Source organism: Falco peregrinus, chromosome W (genome assembly GCF_023634155.1).
Source record: "Falco peregrinus isolate bFalPer1 chromosome W, bFalPer1.pri, whole genome shotgun sequence".
In the NCBI taxonomy this organism is placed as follows: Eukaryota; Metazoa; Chordata; class Aves; order Falconiformes; family Falconidae; genus Falco; species Falco peregrinus.
Genome location: NC_073743.1, coordinates 1200388 through 1223497, shown reverse-complemented (window position 1 = coordinate 1223497; position 23110 = coordinate 1200388). Strand labels below are relative to the sequence as shown.

The 23110-nt window shown below is 37.3% G+C and overlaps 1 protein-coding gene across 1 annotated transcript; it reads left to right on the top strand.

Annotated features, from left to right (window-relative positions):
• The first annotated feature begins 1133 nt into the window (after nucleotides 1–1133).
• Nucleotides 1134–22867, top strand: LOC129783193 (mucosa-associated lymphoid tissue lymphoma translocation protein 1-like). Its single transcript, XM_055793069.1, is given in 13 exon segments — nucleotides 1134–1984; nucleotides 2547–2629; nucleotides 3370–3402; nucleotides 5154–5180; nucleotides 6316–6351; nucleotides 8174–8374; nucleotides 13989–14166; nucleotides 15520–15594; nucleotides 16668–16793; nucleotides 17466–17617; nucleotides 19067–19230; nucleotides 20118–20243; nucleotides 20973–22867. Coding segments are annotated over 13 exon segments (1959 nt in total). The 5' UTR covers nucleotides 1134–1685; the 3' UTR covers nucleotides 21432–22867.
• Nucleotides 22868–23110: the final 243 nt, after the last annotated feature.

Here is a 23110-nt window from a genome sequence, read left to right as displayed (position 1 = left end):
TTTGGAAGGTGAAAAAAAATTTCAGCAAATGGATTATTGATATGTATGGAATAATTTGGCTTATGACCACCATAAAGAGGATGATCAAAAACGAGTACGAAAACCTTGAGGAAGAACTTCAGCTGCAGCAGCTGTGGGTAACTGCACCACCCTATACTCCTCCCTTTGTATTGCTTGTTGGTTCCCCCCCCAAATTGCCTCTGCTGTCCTCACTGCTTCTGCTGGGCCTTACTCTGTGTTTTCTAACGTTATCCCTAATCCTCTTGCAATGCAGCCAGTGGTGGAGAGATGGGTGTGTGCATGTGAACTGTTCCTCCCCCACCTCCAGTGTTACATGTATACACCCATCACCCCTGGAACCCCAGGGATTTGGTTATGTGGGGAAATCAAATGCCCAGGTTAAAGGAAGATGCAGGTCTATGTGCATTATTATTTTCCAATATATATTTGGGATATAATCCATCCTGGACTGATGTTAACCTGTTATTGAGAGAGTTGTTCCATCCAGGTCCAGACAGAAAGATAATTGAAAAGAATGTGGAATTATCCCTACAGCCAGGGGAAATCACACTGCCTGGCCTTAGGCTGATCCTAATTGGGATTATAATAATCAAACAGATAGAGATAATTGCTGAATAGTGGTTAGAAATCTGATAAATGTGATTAGAGCTTGCCAGGAGATAAGAGTAAATTGAACTAAAAGTACAGGAATGTAGACAGAGGCCAGGGGAACACCCCAGTGACTACTGGGGAAGATTGCAACAGGCTTTGTTGAAGTATGAGGGAATGATTCTCCAGAATTTTAATAATGAATTGGCAGCAAGTGTGTTTGTGGACCAAGCTGCCTCTGACACCTGCAACTATTTTAAGGATCATGTGCTGGGTTGGCAAGGAGAAAATTTAAAAGATATTATATTACCTGGAGGTTCTATATGTGTACAATATGTAGATGATTTGTTACTTGCCAGCAAGACATACAAAGATTGCTTGAAAGATACTATTTGTCTATGTACGGCTTTAGCAGAAAAAAAAGGTCACCATGCATCTCTTTCTAAGCTTCAGTTGTGTCAGCAGGAAGTAAAATATTTGTCGCGACGGAGGGAAGACACAGTCGCTCAATATGAGTGATCAGCAGACTTCGTTTATTGTCTCTTACAGTCACCTTTTATGCCTTGTTATAATTAGCTCATACATATTACAAAAGTTAAGCTCATTATTGGTTAGTTGCCTAAATACCAAGCCCGCCCCTAGTTTCTCTTCTGTAGTTTTCTGTTCCCACCTGCAACATTCTTTTCCCACCGCGATCTTCCTGTTATTAGTAACAAGGACAGCCAAAGACAGTGTATTTTGCTTTACTTCAGATAAGCTGAGAGCGATGTGCATTTTTGTCCAGCCAGCTGGACTATGTCTATGTGACCTCAGTCAGTCCTTCAGTAGCCATTCTTCTTTGTACTTGCTCTTTTCTCTGGACCGTTTATAATCCTACAGGCAGGAATAAATAATGCAAAGAGGCCTTACATTTGTTTTTTTTACTTCTGGGATATATTTAATGTCCATTGCTTTTTGCTTTTCAGCTGAAGAACTGGAAAGCTGTAGCTATTCATTTTTAGCTTACTCTTAAAAGACAAGTAACTTAATCTCATTGCTATTAAAACAGTCTTGTAGTTCCAGGAAGATGTGGCCATATGTCATCAATTCTTATTAATCTATATGTGATTAGATTGTCTCACCCTTCCTTTTTTCTTCCACTTTTGTTTTTTGATAAAGGGAGCTTAGTTGGTTTCCCTAAAAATAAGTTGCACATTTGTGTTCAGCCTCAGCCACAAAACCTGACAGTGGGAGATGCTTTGGTACTAGAATGTGGAGCTGTTGGAAACCCAATTCCTCGTTACCAGTGGTTCAGGAATGGATTTCCCTTGGCAAATGGGAGCAAAAATGTCTACATGGTAAGTTACTGCAAAGTGGCAGCCTTGGGGGAGCTAATGTGTAACCACCCTTAACCTTACACATAAAGCTTCTTTGAAGAAAATAACTTCTTTATAGCCTTGATAACCTCATATAGAAATGCTTGCTGTAAGTTGTACTCCTGTTCTTGTTACTTATTTGCTCATATTGTTCTGAGGTGCTCGGGTGCGTAATTTTAATCCTGAACACATTTCAGGTGGTAGTCATGAGATGTAAGTCTATAGTGTATTTTAGATTGGTGTGACATACTGACATAACAAAGTATCAGTAAAAATGTAATCTTCTCTTTCTGTCTTGCCCTGCAAAGCACTCAGATTTGTACAAGCTGCTGCATTCAGTGCTTAATGCATCTCAAGCCTGAGGTGGATTTGTAGTCTGTCTTCAATTCTTGAAAGCATTTCTAGAACACACATGCTGTCCAGCTTACTGAAGAATGAGGGTTTCGGTAGCTTTTGGATTTGTTTAGGCTTTGCTTTTAGTTTTTACTCTTTCCTGCATGTGGGCTTAAATGAAACTGATACAGGTGCTCTTTTGGAGTCTGGTGGGTGACTATGATGATGCTTGCATAGGTAACTCATGTGAATGGAACATCAAGGGACGTATTGGTGTCATGTATTCAATGACCAGGAAGATCAAGACAGCAAGAAGATAGAAGTTGTAATAGGTAAGGAGTTTTTCTCTGATACGGGTCATCTGATTTATCGATTTCTTTCTTATCATTAGAATTTACTTTTGAAGCTTTCAGTATTAAGCTAAGAACGTGCTTTCTGCATTTTTTAGTTTATCCATTTGTTAAAATAGCTGTGCTTGCCTGCAGCAAATGGAATTTTAGAGCTTTATCAGTTATAAAGGGCTTTGAGTTTTTATGGTAACCAGCATAGGAATGCTATCACTTTTTGGCACTGCTAACATGTATGTGGCTTGTCAGCAGATTGCAAGCTGATCTCTTCGTGTTTTTTGACAACTAAAATATGGTTTAACCCTTGCTGGTGATATGAACTGTGTTACGCTGAGTCCTTTAGCAATCAGAACAGGTGAGATTATTCATAGCAAGCAGAATAAATGAATATAACACAGTTTAGTGTATGTGCGTATATTTGCAATATACTAAAGAAAAGATCTGTATAGCTTTCAGATCTAGCTGGGAATACTATTACATAACTCATATGAAAAGTTGTTTCCTATCCTAAGAAATAGTCTAGTTTAGTACTCCTGAATTGTAGTAATAATTACTATACAGTGTTGTGGTCAGTGCTGATTTGTACTGCTATAAAATAAGCCAGATTGTAGAGAAGCTTGGAAGTGACCTTTGTCTTTCACTTTGTGTGCTAACTCTCATAACTGAGAGAAATTGTCTTCCAATTCCGCCCCCCCCCCCCCCCCCGCCCTGTCTTAAAACCCAAGGAAGGAAAGCTATGGCAGTGGAGTGCACAGAAGGTAAAGTAAATCTTTAGTTGTGAATTGATTTTTAAAAATTAGTGATGGGGATGATAGATTGAGTGTGTTACTGAAAAGCATGTGTGGGTTAAGAGCTTCAGTCTATTTTAAAACATTGACGTGTGATACAACGTTCCTTCTGCATGTGCTTCTGTCTTCTTTGCCTTGATACCATGATCTAGAGCACATGGGAGAAAAAGCAAACTACTTCCTCCTTCTGTAGTATTCAAAGTTGTTTGATTTTTGCACTGACTTTTGTCCTGTGCTTGCAGTTTCTTGTGAAATTAAAGATCTAGAGATTCCTTTGGCTGGGCTCAGGAGGCAACATCCTTGCAAGAAAACCTAAAAGTGTTTAGGAACCTGGGTGACCTTAGAGAGTTGGATAGAGCTAGTTCCACTGTCAGCTCTTGCAAGAGGTATTTCTAGCAACCTTATTAGGACAATTTCTGCTTTCCTTTGCATTGCTGCAGTGGGGAGGAAGAAGTGCATTGTGAACTTTAGTGTTAATGCCATCCCTTGATTGCTAAGCATCTCAAAGCCTGTAATATTTACATCATGGGGGGATCATGTATAAAGATGTAAGGCTGCTCACAGCAGCCTCCCCCTGCCCCACCCCCCCAGCTTATCCACCAACAATGAAAAAAACAAATGGATTTGCAAAGTACAATAAATTACTCTCTACCCAGGTTTTTTTTCATAGAATTGTAGAGTTTTCTTGGAATCAAACTGCTCTGCATCATTTCTTGTTCAGATTTTAACCAGAGCTGATGTTCCCCTTTAGCTCTTTTGTTAAAGGTTTAACATTGTGACGGGATTGTATACTGTCACTTATTGGAACATGCAAGAGATACACATTTCGGTATCAGCCGCTTCCATGGCATAGCTTCTGTGACTGGTGGTCTCTTTGAGCCTTCACATCTTTTCTAGCTTGGGGGTGTGTGTATTACCTGATAGAGTGCCATGCAGAAGCCTCCTTGTTGCCTGTGATTCAACTACTGTTTGAAGCAGAAGGTAACCACCATATTTGTTGGTGTCTACACCCAAACTACAGTTTGCTTGGATGCAACATCATTCTGCTACTAAGCTATATTAACACCTACAGTAATATTGCCCTGGGTTACTACAGTCTCTCACGTGGATATATGAGCCTGCTTTTTGTGGCTTAAGAGGTCTGCCTAGGGCTCTGCTGGATGGAGCAGGCCTGTTCTAAGAGACTTCTGGTGCTTCAGGTAAATTATTTTTCTTTTCCATAGTTTCTAATGTCTTCAGAATAAACAGGTGAAACCTGTCGTAGCTTAGAATGTTTGAAAATTTTATCTGAAGTCTTTCTGAATACACATGGCTTTACAAAGTAAGATTTCTTGCTCAGGATGTTGCTTTTACAGCAGTCCTTCAACCATCTATTTTTCAAATGGTTGATTCTGCTATCTTGTTCCTTGTTCATTCCAGCTGCTTGCATGTCTGTGGGACTGGGGCATAGTATGTTTCTCTTTTTGATTTGAGATATGCTATGTTATAATGCTGTTTCTAGCATAGCTTCGTGTACTGATACAGGATTTTCTCTTCTCTCTGAGTGGAATAAATATATGAAAGATTAGATTTACAGAAATGCAAAGCCAAAAGTATTTAGAAAGGTAGTTTGTTTTCTAATGCTCAGCTTCTATTAATAATGGCATGACAATTATATTTTTATTAGTAAAACTGTATCTTTTTGCTTCTCATTTTGATTTTACTGGTGTATTTCTTCACAGAAGGTCTAACTGATCTTCAAAGACCAGGTAAGTGATAAGTTTTGAAAAACTTTAATTTTGCATCTTCATCTTATGTTACAAATCACTGAAGCCTAGCAGGGTTACAATATATAGTTTAATATATAGTTACAGTATATAGCTTAATAGAGGTTCATATCATGTTAAGAGCAGCACAGCTTTCTGGTTCCAATACATTAACTTGAAGAATATAGTGAATCATAGGGTTGCTATTATCTTTGTAAAATCACACAAGGCTGGTCTTCTATACTGCATGTATACTTATACAAATATAGAAGGAATTATCTTTTGCATTCTTGTCTGTGGCTGCTTTGGATTCTAAGTTTTAGTATGCTGCTGCTTTTTCAGATGATTAAGGTGAAAAAGATGTAAGATGACTGTCACACGATAGATTGAATTGGTATATTTCCTAAATTCATGTTGGAGTGAGCTAATGTGATTTGAAGCCTGTTTGATGTTTATTATAGAAACACAGATCTGGAGTAGTGCTCCATAAAAGATTATCCCAGATATAGAGTTCCCAAAATCTCGAATCACAAAGGTCATATAATTTCCTAGGTTAGATATCAAAGATATGTTTAGTTTTGCCAAGAGTTAGTTTTAGTCACTGAAGTGGTACTGTCATGACAAATAACATGTAACCCAAAGTGTACCACTTTGGCATATCACTTACCTGTTCCTCTTGGCACAGCATTGGCTCTACCAGCCCTTTGTGAAGTACAAAATAAAAGACTTTTCACCTACAGATGGTCATCTCTGCTAAACATCTCTAATTTTACATGTCTGCTTTCATTTGGAGAGGATGAACTGTTTTGGAAGTTACTAAAAATGCTGATGTGCAGTTTATGAGATTCAAAATTATACTGTAATCATCTATTATTTCTTAACTTGTAGAACTAGCTATTCATATCCTGTTGGGCTATGTTTGCTGGAAGAGGGTGAAGGAAATCAGGTCAACAATGACAAAAACACCACCCTAAAACCTCACCAGAAAAAAAGAAGCACGCTTTTTTTTTCTTAAACTAGTAACATATTAAGCAAAGCAGTACCAATAGACTGGCTGTATGGAACGTGCAGTTCATCTTCTGACACTGGCAACTATGACTGTAGTTACTGATGATCTGCTCTTTCAATCTATTTCAAGCAGACTTACAAGAACAATCAAATCACAGATCTGTTGGTAAGTAGTTTTGTGTAGCTGTAATGAACGTATGTATTTCATATCTAGGAAATACATTTAGCTTCTGAATATTGCTTCTTCTGCCACTGCTAGTGAAATAACTGTAGTGCATTCAAATAGCTGCAGGGAGGGAGACTTCTGTGTATTTTTATAGTCCTTTTATAATGCTTGGATGCCCTTTCAGTAGTAAACTGTGGTGAGGACACCAGTATTTTTAGTGACTCAGTGGAGCATCTACAACTTCTCATCTGTTTCAGTTTACTGTTTCAAATTCCTCTGGCCACAACCTTAACTAGTGTGTTACTCCATTACTTTGACTATTTTGGCAGTTGGAGATAGAGGTATTAGGATGATATGATTAAAAAGGATTGGTAGTCTGTCTGCTAAGGGTATGCTCTCCCTGCAAGCTTAGCTCTTATGCACGGTGTGAGGATGCTTTGATCCTGACCTGGAGCTCATAAAGATGGATGTGTAGCATATGCGTGTTATGAAGAATAGTTGCTGGGGTTTAACTGCATTCTTAAATTTGCATGGTAGACTTGACTATGGTCAGGCATGTTGTCTTGTCGATGCTAAACCAGGTGGAAAGGCTGCTGGCCTCTGTCAAAATTTTACCACTTTCAGGTTCATCTGTGTGAGAGGGAGTAGAAGTGCTCCCCGGTTCTGGTTCATCTTTTATAAATCACTTCTAAAGCCTGTACTTTTAAAAGTGTTTTTCAATGACAGTATGCCACTGTTAATCAGTCTCTGCTGTTTAAAATAGTTTACACTGTTCAAAACCTTGGAGGTTTTCCAGCTGCAAAAATGTTGGAAACATCTTGTTTGAAGGAGGTGAAATGTTAAACTTGGAAGCTATGGACAGACATGCTCTTCTGAATCTAGCTGTGCAGGGTTACTGATTCTGAAGATGATTTTGGGCATTCATATGACGTCATTTGCCACCAGAGCTGTGGGACTATAATACCTATTGGAGAGGAGAAGTAACAAACCAGGGAGGAAATGCTTTACTTTGAATAAGTGCCTTTCTGTAACTTAGTTGCAATTTTTTGCATAAAAATCAGGCTAGTGGTCCCTAAAGCATTTCTGTTCATGTGACTTTTTTCCTGTTTCATTGCTGCTTTGTTTACTTATGACAGAATTACTTTAGACTATATTAAAATCAAAATGAACATCTCTCAAACTATGAGAATATCAGTAGACTTTCCTCCAAATTTTGTAAATTTCTTATATCTCTGTATAATTGTTTTTAACCAAAGCAACAGTAAAAAGAAACCTTAACAAACAGAAAAAAGACTTAACTTCTGACCTGTAAAAGTTTCCACCTAAATGTACTGTGGTTTAGAGAGACGGGACATGTGAAAGTGTGTTTTTGTGTGTGGTGGGGTTTTGTTTGTTTTTACAGAAGCATAAGAAAATTTGAGGTTATTGGAAAAGTATACCGGCCGTAGCTTTGGCCACTTGCCATAAGATTTTTCATGTTTATTAACTTTCTTCTTGCATGGGGGAATTCAATAATTGTGCTTTCAGAAAAATGAAAGAAATGGGAGATAGCCTTAGTAACTCACTTCTTGACAGATTATCCAGCCTGAGATGCGTCACAGGTCAGATATGTGAACTGTCAGACCTTGCTGAAATGGTTTTTTGGATGAGAAGAGAGTTGACCTGTATTACTGATGTAGGATGATTTCTAAAATCATATAAAATCTTGTGCCTGAAGTGAGATTGGATACTATTTTCACTTTGGAAGAAATTAAATGTAAAGGTATTGAACCCATGGAATATATAAACCTGATGTGGTTTTGTTTTTCCCTTGTCTTTGCAGCAACAGATAAGGTAGCTCTGTTAATAGGAAATATGAGCTACTGGAATCACCAACTCAAGGCTCCAATGGTTGATGTCTATGAATTGACCAATTTGCTAAGACAGCTGGATTTCAATGTTGTTTCTTTGCTGGATCTTACTGAGTCTGAGATGCGAAATGCAGTGGATGAATTTTTACTTCTCCTGGACAAAGGAGTATATGGTAAGAACATGCAACATCCCTTCTGAAGTAGGTCAGTTTTATGATGCATCAAGTACACAAACATCTGGTATTTACCTCTGCCAGCTCACCATATGCAATAGCAAAGCAAACTTCATGGTAAATGGCATGTATGTAGAATGGGAAAAGTGAAGAACGCACACCAGCATGCCTTTTGACTTTGGTTAAAATGTTATTCTTTCTTTATTCTTAGAACAAATAAAATGTTTGAACTTTTTTCTTTATGTTTTCTGCCTAAAACTGCAGTGCACTTTCTTGTTTGGTAGTACTGATATGTTTTGTCTGCTAAAACCTGCTGCATCTGTATAGTATATTTGACAACATGCTCTGCAGAAGATGCACATTTGTACTAGAAGTCATTAGTCTTTGAAGCAAGAGCAAGAATAATCTGTTCTGTTACCTGTATTAGTGTATTCTGGAAATGAGCTGGTAGTTGAGAACTGTGTAACTGCAGTATACAAGACTACCTGTAGTCTTGGGCAGCAGTCCTTGGTGCCTTTAGGAGACCATTTAAACATCTTCTTTGTAAACTTTTATTGTGTTCTCCTCCCTTCTCTGTGCCTGCAAATGAATGATTTGATTCACACTAGCCAGTCCCTTGGCTTACTTAGACTGTTAGGTTGCACTTCTGTTGGGGAGGTGGGGAACAGCCTTAAGCACAGCATGAATGTTATGGGCTTGCCTTCTGTTTATCCCCTGTCTTTCTACTGGATGTCTGCAGAGTGCTTTTTCCTTCTGGATTTCCATCCTTCTGGTGCTCTTTGGGAGGGGCTGCTCTGTTCTCTTAGTCCTCACTTGCCAGCTCTGTAAAGAACAGAGGAAGAGGAGTGCTTTCCTTTGCCTTGACAGTGAGCTGCACTCTGATACCAGGTGTGTTGCGGGGGGAGGAGAGTGGGACATCTTTTTTTCCCTCTTTTTTGCCAGGTTTTCAGGTTCAGTAGAAATTCTTATTTTGAATTGCTGCTTCCTTTCAGTTATTGTGATACTGGCCTGGCAAGCACAGAGTTTTTCATAATGTTCTTGACAGGGAATGAGAGCGAGTTGTGCAAACCTGGATTTCCACTTCAAAAAGAAAATTGAAAATAAGTTTATGTGAAATGAAAATGTAGTTCTCTTATGTCTGTGCACTTTAAAGAACTAAAATAAAACTGAGGGGAATTCACATTATCCTTTGCAGAATATACCTTGCTTAAGGAAAGGCATTAGCTGAGAAATTAATGAGCTGTGGACTTAAGGTTTTGACTGGCTACAGTCGTCAATAATAAAGAACTTTTCACTGAGTTGAATACTAAGATTCCTCTTCAGGCAGAACTACAACTATTGTTTCTGAGTTCTGTGGAAGGTCTGAATTTATAGTAAAAATTTACTCTTCCCGTGTGTCTTTGCACATTAGATGGAAAGCTTAATAGGGGTTATGCTGCTTAAGCAGGCAGCAACCCTTATCTATTTTTTTTTTTGTTAGTCTTCAGACTTAAAAATAACACCCCACAAAATTCCAAGACTCCCACCTCTAAATTGCAGCATCGCTTTCATAATTGTACTGCAGCATCTTATCAGTATTGGTTTAAGTTATAGGAAGACAAATTAAGCAAAGTATGCGTACTAAAAGATATGTGGTTAACACGTTTTTCTTTTTGTAATTTGAGTCACATCCATTTATAAGATACCTATAATAGAATATTAATAAAAATTTTAAGCTTTCCTCCACATGCGCAGGAGGTGCCTTCTGCTTGGATAATGACTAACCAATTGGGTCTGGTATGCATTGCTACTACTGATATGCATTGATTCTTAGATGGTTACTCATATATTGGGATACCTTGTCTTGCATAAACTTGATTTTGAGGGACAAACACAAGACAGAACTGGTGGTGTGCTAGCTGAGGGAGGGCATAGTGGAATTGATGCACAGAACAAAAACCTTCATGTCTTTCATGGAAAAGGCCTAGAATGACCTGGTTTGGAGTGTAAGAAACAGTTGTTCTGCTGTGGGTTTTGAGGAGTTTGCTACCGACTGCCACTGTTTTTGTCATTTTTCTAAAAGCTAAGGTAGTGTAAATAGCTCCAGAAATTCTTTAGAATGGAGACCAAAAAGTTCTGCCGGTTATCCTACTTAAATTGCAGAACTCCTATAGTAATGCCCACCCAAGAAAACATTATTTGATTCTTTTTTTGGAACACAAGGTCAGGTTATTTCTTAGTATGACTTTTTGAATGGTGTGTTACCTGATGCTCTGTCTGTGCAGAACTGGCTGATCTGATATTTGCGTATTAATATCAGAGCCAAAACTTGTATGGCATGAAAACTAAGTATGGCAGTAAAGTTTAGTAGACTTTCTGATAGCAGTTTTCTTCTGTTGTTCCCTGGGAAATAATGTGCTTATACATTTGAGAGAGCTTTTAGATTCTTGTACCTTCTCAATTTTTTTCTGTAATTGTTGACATGAATTTAGAAAATACAGTACTGAAAAGCTATAAAGAGTTTCTCACCACAGCACCATATGAAAGCTTTTATAAGGCTTATTTTTGCAGGTGTGTTTTTCCAGCAAGTTGATATTTCAGAAAGGTAAGCAGAGTATTCTTTCAGTGTTTGGCAATAACTACTTCAATTTAAATGGTCACTTGTTCTTTCTGGATAGTGGCTATTAATGTCTTAAAGCATATAAAACATGCTGTCAGTGCACAAATAGATAATGATTTATTGCATTTTTAGTAGGCATAGCTCCAAATAGAAGACACACAGTGGCTACTTCTGTTTTAGTCCTTGTTACACATATTCATGGTGCCTAATATGACATTGTGTAATTCTTGCTTGTGACCAGGAAAATGGCATTTGAGATAGCATTCTTTAAGAGCAGAAGCAGTAAATGCAGTGATGATGGTCTCCTCTGATACCTTAGTTTATATTATTCTAGATGTAAGATGTAATTAATATTGTATTCCACAAAAGGTAAAAGCATAGACCCATATGTTTTAAAGGCTAGAAAGTTAGGCTGCTTTCTTTTTTTACAAAAAAAAAAGGGGGGGGGGCAGGGCGGGCAGATATTGCTTAAATGCTGACATCTACGAGGAACTTGAGCTTACTTGAAATTGTTGTGTCACAGTGTCTAATGAGGCACTCCATGTTTACTCTGCTTACTCTGGGTATGCAGAGATTTATTTCTGGTCTTGAGCTCAACATGTTAACTGTTGCAGGTACTCATCAAATAAGCATAGCATAGTCATCTGCCAAGGATATAAAAGAAATGTGGTTGTTATTTCTGAGACATTTCTATTCATTGAGGAAATACTCTGATAAATCATGCTTTACATTAAAGAAACATTTCATTACATTAAAGAAACACTCAGTCCAGTTACTTATCTAACATACACTCAGATGTATATAATTTCAAATATGACCTTGATTTAGGTCCAGATCCAAACTCTGTGGAAATCAAATATAAGCGTTTCCTTTTAACTTAGGACCTGACATGGAGTCAGCAACTGGGCACTTCATTTTTAACTCTCTTGAAACTACCTAGTCTCAGGTAACCATTGGAATCTTATAAATAGCCCAATATCTTATAAATAGCCCCATAGTATCTTTATTTGTTTAGGTTTTTAATCATACACTTTCAGTTCTGTGCCCTTTAGAAATCTGACTTTTAACTGAATAAAGCTGTTGCCATTTTCCAAGACTCTAGCAGATGAATAACCGTTAGGCTCTTTAAGTGAAACCTTGTACCCTGGAGTTTACCTTGTATGCACTTGCTGGCTGCTTATCTTGACTATGCATGTTTCCCATAAAAAGAAATTGAGCGCTGTTGATTGAATGGAGCAGTTTGCAAGGTCTTGGCATAGTTGTTAATGACTTGAGAGCTTACAAGTAAGAGAACCAAAGGATTAATTTGAAGTGCTATATTCCTTTACAAAAAGTACAGGGCTGTGTGAGAGAAGTGTTTTCATTCGTTGTAGCTATCTGTAATGAAAAGATAAAAACATCTAGCATACCTACCTACTCAACCTGATTTAAATGTAGATCTTTTTAGTATGTTAGGATGAGCCTTATTTTATTTTTTCTGAATATTCAAGTTTTCTAGTGACATAAATTTCACAGCTATTTTTAGTAAGAGTAATGACATAAGACCATATCTCTAGCATAAATCATCATATCTCTGTTGAATTTTATTCAGCTGCAGCACTATAAAATATTTGAATATCTGATCAATAGACTACTTTGTACAGATAAATAAAATTTCTTTTTAGAAGATGGAACTTGCCATAGATATGCAAAATTAGTACTGGGAGCAGACAATAGGAAAATTGCATTTAATCATACAAGCATCTCATAACTGCATTTTACAGCAGTGGAGGTTATTAATGCTAAAATCATCTAATCTTAGGGCAAATTGATTTTAATATTTGACATTTTTAGTCATATAAGTAAAATCTAAGCCCTAGGTTACAGTTCCCTTTTTCAGGGTTAAGAAAAGCTTTTTAAAATTTCATTATATGTTTTCTTTATACAAAACATTGCATGTTTTATTGAGGATTTTAAATCTTAAAATACTGTAGGCCATTGTGTATTGACACCTGAAGGAGGTGATTATAGGATAATCTTTTGTATATAGGTAAGCGTGCAAAGTATTTGTTTGTTTAATAGACCCTCAAGAGTCATAAGACTGTAACTGTAAAGAGATGTAGATACAATCAACTAAAAATCAGTTGTTGGTAGTTTAGTAATGGGAATGTGCTCTGGAATCCTACCAAACATGCTCATGGAATAATCTTCCCTCCCCCCAAATTTAAAAATCTTTCTTATCCCTCTTTACCCTCTCTATATATAATATATAAAAGACATATATTATGTCTTTTATAAAAAAGACAAAAACAACTGTAGGAAGTGACGGTACAGAGGAAACAGCAAAACTAAAAACTTGCAAAATGCTCTCATAGTGCAAGCAAGGTTTTTCTCTTGATTTTTTTCTACTTGAAGTACTTTTAAGAACTACCAGTGCTTAATGGTAAGTAGAAAAACCCCAAAACTTAAGGGAGAATAATTTTAAAGATGACAGCATCTCTCATCTAAAAAAAAAAAAATAATCCATCTATACTGTTCAGCGTAATTTTTTTTTTCCATCTAGAAAATCTCCACTGACTTGCTGCTGCTCAAAGCTTTGCAATTGCACATGTGGAGAATATGTTTTACAGTCGGCACATTTCCTTGTTCATGTCTCTGAGTTATATATCATACATAAAAGATTATTTCTGTTACAGGTCGTAATTCTACTTAAAGCATTTAAAGAGTATTTAACTTTGTGTTTGATGCCAGTATGCATGAGTGATTTTTTAAATATTTTTTTTTCAAAATGTGTGGTGTCTGTGTATTGTGAAGTTGATGTTAACGTGATTCCCCCACTGTCTCTCCTTTCTTCCTGTATTAACAAAGACATATTGATACCAAAAAAACCCATAACTGCTTGGAGTAGCTTGAATGATCTTAATCTCCCACAGACACATAGTGTAGACGTAGTGCATTAAGTTTTTGACTGTGCTATAATTTATAGAAATGTACTCTTGAATTGTGTTTTCAGTCATGTGTATTTTGAACTCTCAGGTTTGTTATATTATGCTGGCCATGGCTACGAAAACTATGGAAACAGTTTTATGGTTCCTATTGATGCTCCAAATCCCTACCGATCTGCCAACTGTCTGTGCGTGCAGAACATCCTCAAACTAATGCAGGAAAAAGAGACTGGACTTAATATATTCCTACTGGATATGTGTCGGAAAAGGTATAATCTCATAATTCATGAATAGTGCAAACTGACATTAAATGTTTGAGGAATTATTTTGCTTCATGATAGAAGGAAAGGTATGACTGTAGTTTTGAGAACCAACTGTGAAGTTCAGTTCATTCACTGCAGCAACAGATTGAAACTGAGTGTATCTTAAAAATGAACAAATAAAACTGAACAGCCACTTTGAGAGATTAGCAAGAGATCTTGAGAGAAAGCTGGACTTCGCACTGAGGAGAAGACTTTAGGCTGAGAATTCACTGTACTTGAAAGTTCATGGTTCTGAGAATTCACAGCCTGTACCCGAGTACTTTTAAAGTTAATAGGATTCATTCATAGATTTGTTTTGCCTTTGGCCTTGGATGGGAATGTGAAGCTGGCGACTAGACTTTCTGTTTCAATGGATAGATACTTGCCTCTTGATTTGAATGACATTTATTTCTTCTTCTTTTGTTTAAAAGTTATAGTTAAAGTTAAAAGTTTAAAAGTTATGAAGTGTCACTCTTAGATAAAAATAAAATTAGGCATCTTAAAAAAGGAAAATGACCTTTCCCCCTTGCATCATTTATTATCTTCATCATTACAGGAAGGAGACTCCATGATGAAAGGCATGTTAATTTGGCAGAAGGGCTCAAGTGAAGTGCTTATTTTAGAACTCTTCAAAGACATGGATTTTGCAGACTGCTTTTATGCTGGGAATGTTGTATCTTTATTTAGAGCTAAAAATCAACTGGTTTATTGGATTTTTCTAAACAAACTACTGCTTTCCTTCCATGTTAAGAGACTACTATATCCAATTAAAGTTGCACTTGAAATCAACTCTTCAGTCAGCACGTCTGAAATTTGGTCACTAAGGAATCTTTCATAATAGAAAATTGCTAGTGCTTTAATGTTTGTAGAGCCTCTAAACTTCACTGCTAATAAAATGCCAGTGACCCAGTTCAGTTTACAATCTGCTGTCCACATAGAAAGTACAGCTACATAAGCCTCATGTTAACTACACAGACACCATGGCGGGGGAGGGGAGGGCGGCGGAATTCATACAGTTTTTGTTATAACCTCAAATGGCTAGTTATCAGAAATCATTTTTTAAGAAATTGTAACCAAACTCTATATTGGTTAATACAGCCTGCCCTCAGCTGGGTAACATGTGACACTTGACTATGTCTACATTGCCTTCATGAAGACTGATGATGATGCTGATTTTTGTCTTTCAGCAGTCAGGATTCATTCCACAATTGCAGGAGAGAATAAAATTGCTGTTTCAATATTTTGAACAACTCTAGAGTTTGTTACCATTGTTAGTTCTCACATTATTGTTTTTCTTTTATGTGTTTCCATTTATTGTAGAAATGAATATGATGACACAATTCTTATCTTAGATGCTCTGAAGGTTACGGCCAACATCGTTTTTGGATATGCAACGTAAGGAAATTTTTCTCCTGCTGTGCTACAGGAATTTTGAAGCCAGAATTGAGCACTGAGATTGTATAGCTAATTTTTTACAGGCAAAATACTAACTGTGGTGTTAAAGGACCAGTACTTCATATCTGTATCTGTGTCCTCACACTATCTTTTTTGCTTCTTTCTTTGAATCATTCCACAGTCTGACTGTGGAAATGCGTATGTAGTGATTCCCAGTATTTAATGTTCCTATTCATATGTGGGGTAATGGCAGATAGAGAACTGCATTCAGCAAACCAGAAACTGCTGGACAGTGTTCCTGATCTTTTCCTAATGGTTACTTGTAGGAGTGCTCTACTCATCAAAGTATTATTTATTAGAGATGAAAAAAACCAGAGAAGTAAAAAGCAAATTTTACCCTCAGACCATAGTGTTCGATTTATTTTTTTTTTTATGTTTATGCTGATGGGGAAGGGGGAGTTATGTCCTGTGTGTTTCTAATGGTACTTACTGCACTGTGAACTTGTACAGAAGGTCAAGTACTGTGGAGCAGTTTATGAGCTATAACCTACATGCTGTACCCTCTTTGGTCATGTGTTAATGCAAGTTAAATTTATAGAAAAAAATAGAAATGTAAGTAAAAGAGTTATGGGAGAAGTAGCATATAGATTGGTCCCTGTGTTTCTTATTCTTGGTGTAAAGAATAAAGTTACGGCTGCAATTTAAACTATTTGAAGAGACTACTTAAGCAGAAAGCTAAATAACCTCTATCAATTTTCAAGTCAAATGTAAAAGCTGTTGAACAAAAGTAGTAGAGCTTTAATGAAGTCTTCTATAAGAAATTTGAGCTCCTCATATAAGCAGTTTGAAATCAGCTCTGGTCTGTGGCTTGACTGTAAGTGAAATCTTCCCAGGATAGGTTGCTTGCAAATGAATGTGAAAAGGCAGCTGGTGTTAGACACAACCTGGTTTTCAAATTGTAGGGTTTCTTTTCCCCATTCCCAACATAACTTTACTCCTTTTGTCCTCATGTTGATGTTAATCATACAGATGTTTCAGTGGTTTTCCCTTGTCTGATATTGGTGATCTCATAGGTGCCAAGGAGCAGAAGCTTTTGAAATTCAGCAGTTGGGGTTGGCCAATGGAATCTTCATGAAGTTCTTGAAGGACTGTTTGTTAGAAGACAAGAAGATTACTGTACTGCTTGATGAGGTTGCAGAAGATGAACTCCAGCTTACTGTGCTAACAGTCTTCACAGCTTGCATTACTAAAAAGTTCTTTGTTTAAATGTTGTTCTTCTCATGGTGAATGTGTTACGTTACTTTAAGCTCTTTCTTGTTGCATTTTGTTAAAATAGCAGCTTTTATCAAGAGGCAGGTGCTACTGGGCAGCACATTAACAAAGATTGTGATATTATAAAGGGATTTTAGCTTCTTTAATAGTGATCAATTTTATACTCTCCTTTTTAAAAAGTGAGCCTCATGTGTTCTGAGTGTCTTTCTGCATGAAGCTTTGATCTGTCCATCCACAAAAACTACTCTTCTGTCTTGTGGTGTCAGCTGCTGGTGATAGTCCAGTCGTTGCCATGTTTGTTTAAGCAATTAACTGAGTCCTCAGAAGGACCTGCTTGAACTGGTTTTTGAATAACATGTGAGCATGTTGACTAGGACACATGCAAAACCCTCAGGATTCTCTGCAGGTATCTGGCATGCTGTTTTAGCTTTAACTGAATGAATAGCTGAGCAATGAATACTTCTAACACTACAAGTTTTTATGGACATGCTGACACTGGCATAACCATAGCAACCACACAGCAATGCAGTGATGTACTTAATTCAGTTACAATTTCAGCAGCATTGAGTTTTGAAAGAAGCTGTATGCATCTTATTTTTAGATATGGGCAAATGTCACCTTACCAAAGGCAAGCAAGCTTTGGAGATCCGCAGCAGTTTGTCTGAGAAAAGGGCATTAACTGATCCCATTCAACAAACGACAGCTTCTGCAGAGTCTCTGGCCCGGAACCTACAGTGGGCTAAAGCTCATGGTATAGTACAGTCTACTTTTGGATGGTCCTGCTGGCATGATGGAAAAAATAAGAGGACATACTTCCTTAATAATCTCTAGTCTGTGGGTTGTGATACTGAATGGAAGAAATTCAAGTTTGTATTTGAATTTTCATTAGTACATTCAGGTCTTGTAAATTTTTGTGCTGGGGTTTACCTCTACATGAGATCGTAATGAACAAGGTGACATATAGAATTCACCCTGAGTAAGTGTATTTCAAACAGCTCAAACGCTGTTGGGAGACTTATATGATGTCTACCTCCTGGAATAATTTCCCAGTAGTCTGTTTGGGTCTAACAATGATGCTTTTAAGACATCGCTAATCTCATTCTAAAGCCATCACTTAAAATAGCCAGGTGAACTGTATGGTCAAGGCGCATGACAAAAAGGAGATTTCCATGTATACAAACTAAGAAAACTAATATAAGGGTGTGATTGGTTTCAGGCTTTCTAGATTTCTTTTAAGAAGGGCAGCGAGGTTTAAGATCTTTGTATCTTTTTCACCTAAACATATTGGAGTACGTTTTCAAATTTCTTAAACAGATTGGACAGAGGGCCAGGGGTGGCATTTTTAAGACAACTAGTCATGTAGGCAGAGTCTTTCACAGATGTGGATTTTTATTTGTGCAATCAAGCCCTTAATTCTTGGTTGTTAAATGATTGAAATGCAAAACAAAAATTATAAAGATATAATATTATCTTATGGTTTATTTGTTTTAAGCCATGCATAGAAGAGAATGTGTTTGGAATTTGGGAAGAGGATAACCTTTATATTTGTATAAAGATATGTCTATGATAATGTTAAATAATCCACTTCCAGTGGGAGTAGAAAAATCAGTACAAAGCATACAGACGCAGAATGATGTCATTGGCTCTCGAGTGCTTTCAGATATATTACTATGGATTGAGAGAGAACCAAAATATAGAGAAATGCTGCAGGCTAGGCTTTGGGAACGTGTTAATAGGCTTTGTGAAAGGGAAAAAATGAACCTGAAACTTGTTCTGCTGTCAGATTCAGTTCTTACAATGCTATAGCTGTGTCTCATACATATTGGATATAGACCATATTAACCTTACTGGTTGGATTACAGATATGTAAACAAGTTCTTGGGTCAGTAAGCTATACCCTAGTTAAAGTAAATGTTACCTTGCTAGTTGCAGAGATTGGAAAGAAACCGATGAAGCAGAAGTTGAGTCAGCTCTCTGGCAGTGTCTGCAGGTTACCATGTGATACTAGCAAACACTGTTGCTGCCTGATTAGCTTCTAACCTGGATTGCCTCAGTGTAAATATGTAATAGGTAGTGGGAGGGCAACAGGAAGAGGTCTATACCTTTTTAAAACTTTTGAATTTAAAAACAAAATTAAAAAAATAGAAAATATATATGCTAAGTTTGATTTAGAACTTAATGATGTGTTATTTATTTGCAGAGCTTCCAGAAAGTATGTATCTTGAATTCAAATGTGGTGTTCAGATTCAGTTGGGGTTTGCAGCCGAGTTTTCAAATGTCATGATAATCTACACACCAATACTAAAGAAGCCACCTGAAATAGTAGTTTGCAGAGCCTACGTTACAGACTTCGCACTTTTAAGTGCTTCCTATTGGTCTCAGTGATCTCCTTCCACTGAAGCTGAAAATTATCTGGTCTGTCCATGTCAGGCTGCATCTTTTGTCATAAAATAGGTCTAAATGTTGAAATCAGGTGCTTGCATATGTGTGCCTGTACAAACACACACATTTACACTTCTTTTTTTAATCATATTTTTAAATATATAAAATACATTAAAATTAATCTGGGGTCATCTCTTTCAAAGTCTCATTTGTTTTTTGTTGTCTAATATCATATATTTGTTATATTTAATTAAAGAAGTTAAATGTCAGTAGCTCCTATGTGAGCTGAGGAGACATCTGCCTTGCAGAACAAGGTTTCTTAGGCTTTAGTTTTACAGTTCTTTGCACCTGGGTGATCCTGTCCAGTTCCATTGATGTTACTCAGCTGATCACAGTGAAGTGAAGGATAAGACTAAAACAGAAAGCTCCTTGGGGCAAAAAACTGTCTTTTTTGATGTCTCTGAAAGAGGACATGGGGCAGAAAACCTTTTTAGACAGAACAAACAGGACACTTCTGATGCTTTATGAATTAAATATTTGAGTTAATGTGCATAATAAATGCAGGTATTTTTAGCTCATAGAATTAGTGGTATAGTACTGTACTTCATGGTAGAAGTTAACATGCAAAAAAGCAGCCCTGAAGCAAGCCTGACAGGAACCATTAGCAAAAGAGGGTAACCTACTCAGATGTAACCTCTGCTGCCTGTGACTAACAGTGGTTTCAGCAGCTTTTGCAAGTAATCAAAGATTGGTGTTTTATTTCCTTTTAAGAAGAAAATGCTGACTTTATAAAAAGAAATACTGCTAACTATTTTATGATCTACAAATTCTGTACCTTCAATTGAGTTCTCATTTCTTTCTTGCAACAGGACCTGGATGTGGATCCTAAAGAGGCCAATAAAGGAACTCCTGAGGAAACTGGAAGCTATTTAGTATCAAAGGACCTTCCCAAACACTGCCTCTACACTAGGCTAAGTTCACTGCAAAAACTAAGGGTTAATATATATATTATTCCTCACAAGTTTGTTCAGATAATTTACATCAATCACATTGCTTTGCAGTTCTGTTGAGATAGCTGTGTATTACTTGCATAATAATATGTTCTTTGGATGGGAAAAATGGCTAGTAGTGCAATTCAGTGACTTTAGTTTCTTAGTTGAATCAATGCATATGCGATGCTGATACCATCGTGCAAGACACTTTATATTTTTTAGGCCCATACTGAATTTCGACAAGATTATTATTTTTGTGAAGATAATCTATTGCACACTGTGGAGATGTGACCTGAAGCAGAGCTGCATCTTACAAAGTCATTCATAGGAGATGAAAATGTTACATATCATCTCCTTCCATTCCAATCTGTGCTCTTGGACATGCAGTTTCTGGAAGGTTCTCACTTCAACATACTGTGGCACTGTTAAGTTTATCTCCGTATCTGTATCACAAACATCTGTGCTGGACATTACTTCGTATCTCTTCTTCAGTGCTTTTGGCAGCAGGTATAATACAAGTGCTTCTAGAAACAGACTATCAGATGAGCAGGTATTAAGCAAGAGAGGTCCTCAGTAAACAAGTCTTCCCTAATATATGTCTTTAGCTCCTAAAAAAGATTAGTGTCTTTCTCCAGTAGACTGTGCCTCTTTAAGTGTTTCCTATATTGTTTATCTGGGGAGGAAGTGTAACTTTTCTCCACCCACCCCCTGCCCCCCTTTTCTCTTTTGCAGGAACACTTGATCTTTACTGTTTACTTGCACTATGAGTATCCAGGAATAGAAGATACAATGGATGAAAGGAAGTAAGTTAATGTTGAGAAGCCCCTTATTGCTAAATTAGGCCTTCATCATGGATTCAGAAATAATAACTATTTCCAGACCTGTTGCACGGCTAATGATTCTTTTCATGTAGACTCAAGTCCATTGACAACTAAATACTACATCCCTAGTCATCACCAAACAACTTCCTGTCCAAGCATTTACCATCCTAACCATATTTGCTCAGACAGCATCAGACAACCAGAAGCATGTTCTTGCAATAGGAGTTCAAGGATATTGGCTTCAAGACATGAAGTACAGAATTACTCAAGCCCTGTGGAAAAGAGCAATGTACCAGTAGAGACCACTGATGATACTGTTGAACTGGAATTCCTTCTGTCTGACAACCTCAGATTCTCTAAACAGCCATAGCTGTGATTTGTACAGAATAGACAAGAGTATCATCCTTGAGTAGCAAACCCTCCACACTGCTTATCCATCCTCTGGAGTTTGGGGGCTTCAGGACAAAGGGATTGAAGAGTCTAGAGGTGGTACTGGAAATGAGGTTGTGATGAAAATTTTCAGATCCAAAGAGACAGAACTGGACTGACAGATTTAGGAACAAAAAAGGCATGATTGGTTGGTTTTTTCCTCCTACCATTTGACATTTGAAATGGGAAAAACCTGAACTCTGATCAGAGTGTTCTGTTCCACTCTCTGGCAGTCAAGCAGCTAACACATGGAAGTAGTCATGCATTTCTGGGAGGAAGCTGCCTATCTCCATTAGGGCGTGAATGCATGAAAGCCTGGCTGTGGTGTCAGAGCTTCTCTTGAAATAGTAAAGCCTTGGATCTTCCCAGCTACTTCTCTAGTACCTATGGGAGTTGCAAGATTTCCTGTAAATGCATTTTTCATACATCTTCTGTTTTCAGAGAGAAATTGTTCATCCTATACAAAACCAAGATAAACATGCATAGCTGTCAGAGGAAAAAATGTTGACAGAATTAAGCAAGAAGATGAATTTCCACGTCCTCTATGATTTAACATGATTTTAAAAAAATCCATTAGCCCCATATCTTTCTCTTTTCCATCTTTCAGTTTCAGTTGTTCAATATCCAGGGATTTCTTTTTACATACTACATTAAAATAAGGTTTTATGTGTTTATATATATATTGTAACAGCCTCCTATTGAGTACGTAAGATGGCACATAATGTAAATTAACTGAGCAGAGAGGGAGCTTTTACAGAAGTGAAGACGCCATGGTTTAATATTCCAGTGCTTCTTCAAGCTTCACTTTCTTTCCCTCCTCATGTATGCATTGGGATCAGTCACTGATATTCCAGTCCCTTGGATGTAGCTAATTATCAGCTTTGACTGCATTCTCTCTCATGGTCAGATGTTCAGTGTCTGGCATCAACTGACAGATGGATGAAGAGCTGTGCAAGGAAAACAAAACCTGAACTGAGCTAGTAAACTAATGTTATCCATTTTTTGGTTTTTTTGTTTTGTTTTTTTTAAGAGAACTACAAATCATCAAGAGGGAGTGTGGATAACTGGCTAGCTGAAAAGGGTCACATAGACATAGTCCAGCTGGCTGGACAAAAATGCACATCGCTCTCAGCTTATCTGAAGTAAAGCAAAATACACTGTCTTTGGCTGTCCTTGTTACTAATAACAGGAAGATCGCGGTGGGAAAAGAATGTTGCAGGTGGGAACAGAAAACTACAGAAGAGAAACTAGGGGCGGGCTTGGTATTTAGGCAACTAACCAATAATGAGCTTAACTTTTGTAATATGTATGAGCTAATTATAAGAAGGCATAAAAGGTGACTGTAAGGGACAATAAACGAAGTCTGCTGATCACTCATATTGAGTGACTGTGTCTTCCCTCCGTCGCGACAAGGGAGCAATTCAGAGATTCATACTGTGGTGGATTGTTCTTACTATGATAATCTTTCTCTTACGTAACACACAAGATTTTTACTGATCTGATTTCTGGAAAGGTAGTTTTTTCATGTTCTGGAAGAACACTAAATGGATGTGTGAGGAAAAAATGCCTGTTCATAGCAAGCAAAGTATTGTATAGTTAGTCATGCAGTAAGGCATGCTG